Below are 2,287 nucleotides of genomic sequence, written 5' to 3'. Positions count from 1 at the left end.
AGATCTCAGGGATGAACCCCTTCCCCCCCCGGGGTTCTGAGCCCCCCCAGCCGCTCCCCACAGCTGCTCACCAGTCGATGTCAATGCCAGCAGCAATCATGAGTCTGTGCAGAGCAACCGTGCCCAGCAGCAGCCCCAGGGACGTGGCAGCAAAGAAACCCAGAGAGCGCGTGGCCGGGGTGCGAGCCTGCAGCCCCCAGCCCAGGGCAGCTCCTGCGGGGAGAGCAGAGACGGGTTGGGGGGATTTGAGGACAGATGTGGGGGGCGCCTGGAGGGGATGGGAGGGGGGGGACCCTCACCCTGCTCACCTGCCACAATGCCACCGAGCACCTGGTGGGGAAAGTGAGCGAGGACAAAGACCCGTGAGAGGCCCACGGCCAGCAGCAGCAGCGTGTAGGCACTGAAGGGGATCAGCTTCAGCACCAGGCTGCAAGAGGTGAGCTGGGTGAGCGGATCCACAGCAGCCAGAGTTGCGTTCCCCATCCAGCCCAGCAGAAAGAGCCCTGCAGTGCATCTCCCTCTTCCCCCCCCAGAAATGCCTTCTGGGGACTCCAGAAGTGCCCCAGCTCTCACCTCTTGGAGTGTCGGGATGCCAATGCTGTCAGTGCAGTCACCAGCGGCCACAGTGCTGCCCCAGTGATCATGCAGTGGCCAGAGGGGCTGCCTGCAAAGCACGAGATGCTCAAATAGGGGAGCAAGGAGCCCTGCAAGCCCCTAAAACCAAGAGGCACAGAGCTGTGGGGGCCTTCAGAAAAGAAGCCCGGTGCAGACTGCCTCATGGGTCTGCTGGCCCCAGAGCTGTGCCAGCCCATCCTGTTCCCTGCTGGTCACTTCTCAGCTGTGCTGCCAACTCCTGGCTGCCCCATCCCGCCAGCACTGGGATCCCCAGGCTGCCCAGCCCACCTCTGCGCTGCCAGGGAGGAAGGCGGGACCCGGAGTATTTCCTCACAGAGCAAGAGAGTCAATAAATCTGTCGTACAGACGGGGAACTGATGCAGGAAACGCTTTCCCCAGTGCCAGCTTGGCAGGAAGGGCTCTCACCGTCCTGCTTATGCTAAGCACTGACACAAGGAGCCCCTGGGTGCCCCTTGAAGCCAGCAGCCCGGTGTTGTACACTTCCTTGCATGCTTTCAGTTCCACACTCTCTCTGCTGTGTCCCTGGAGTCACCAGGATGGAACCCCACGGTGCTCTGCAGGGACACACACAGCTCACCTGGTCCCGTTTCGCAGCTGACGGGGAACTGACGCAGTGTGAGTGGCTGCTGGCTGGCAAAGCCCGACTCATGGATCCACCAGAACGGGCGTTCCCCAAATAAAAACCTGAGAGGGAGGGACAGAGCAGAGCAGTGAACGGATGCAGCCCAAAGCCTCAGCGCCCCACACGGCCCCTGAGGGTTTGGGGGCTGCGGGCAGCAGCAGGAGGGCGGCTGTGGGGCCGTGGATCCCCCAGCCCTGCAGGACCCAGCGGCACAGGCTGTGCTCTCACCATTTGAAGACCACGTTGAGCCACTCGGCCACCAGCCCGACCCACAGCACTGCCACCCCCACCTTGCGGTCGAGGAAATAGGCGAGCGGGAAGCACACGGTGAAGATGCATTTGGGGTCGGCCACGGAGGTGATGGTGAGCCAAAAGTTTTCCAGCCATGGAGGCCCGGCCTGCAGCAACTCAGCGACGTGGATCCCAGAGATGTGTAGGGCCTCCATGGTGTGGGCTGTGGGGAGGGAGTGAGTCAGGGAGGGGTCCTGGGTGGGGGGAGGATGGGGGTGGGATGGAGGGAGGGGTGAGGGTGGGGATGAGATGGGGAATGGGGTGGAGATGGGGATGATGGGGATGGGTAGAGGAAGAAGATGGACGGGGATGCAGAGAATGGGATGGGGATGGGAATGGTGGGGATAGGATGGGGAGTGGGAATGGATATCGGGATGAGGATAATGGGGACGGGATGGGGGAGGGATGGAGGGAGGGGTGGAGATGGGAAATGGGGATGGAGGTGGGGATGGGAATGGGATGGGGATAACGGGGACGATGGGGATGGAGAGAGGAAGGGGATGGAGAGAGGAAAACGGATAACGGGCTGGCGGGCACAAAGGCACCGCACGGGAGAGGCTCGGTGCGGACACCCGGGGGCCGAGCCGCGCAGCCCTGGGCACAGCGCAGAGATGGGGGCCCCCCGAAGGACCCGCAGAGCGACCCGTCAGCCCTCTCCCCGCTCAAGGAACCCCGCATCGGGCCGTTACGGCTCGGGGAGGCAGCAGGCGGATCTCGGGCCGGCCTAGGAGCTCGCAG

General features: G+C 63.6%; 1 protein-coding gene across 1 annotated transcript; it reads right to left on the bottom strand.

Annotated features, from left to right (window-relative positions):
- Positions 1-67: 67 nt before the first annotated feature.
- On the bottom strand, positions 68-1,715 carry G6PC3 (glucose-6-phosphatase catalytic subunit 3). The gene is made up of 5 exons (XM_042893379.1): positions 1,487-1,715; positions 1,214-1,320; positions 574-664; positions 309-427; positions 68-213 (listed from the first exon to the last, which is right to left on the bottom strand). The coding sequence occupies exons 1-5, from the start codon at positions 1,702-1,704 to the stop codon at positions 68-70; spliced, it is 681 nt and encodes a 226-aa protein (XP_042749313.1). The 5' UTR covers positions 1,705-1,715.
- Between the last annotated feature and the right edge of the window lie 572 nt (positions 1,716-2,287).

Source organism: Lagopus leucura, unplaced genomic scaffold (assembly GCF_019238085.1).
Source record: "Lagopus leucura isolate 7727_CA_CO unplaced genomic scaffold, USGS_WTPT01 34405-0_obj-0_obj, whole genome shotgun sequence".
Classification (NCBI taxonomy): Eukaryota; Metazoa; Chordata; class Aves; order Galliformes; family Phasianidae; genus Lagopus; species Lagopus leucura.
This window is presented reverse-complemented; position numbering and strand designations above follow the sequence as displayed.

Coding starts and splice junctions, on each gene's coding strand:
- G6PC3 (XM_042893379.1), bottom strand. CDS start 1,704: ATGGAGGCCCTACACATCTCTGGGATCCACGTCGCTGAGTTGCTGCAG. Junction 1,321..1,486: donor CTCAACGTGGTCTTCAAATG/GTGAGAGCACAG, acceptor CCTCCCTCTCAG/GTTTTTATTTGGGGAACGCC. Junction 214..308: donor GCTCGGTGGCATTGTGGCAG/GTGAGCAGGGTG, acceptor CTCTCCCCGCAG/GAGCTGCCCTGGGCTGGGGG.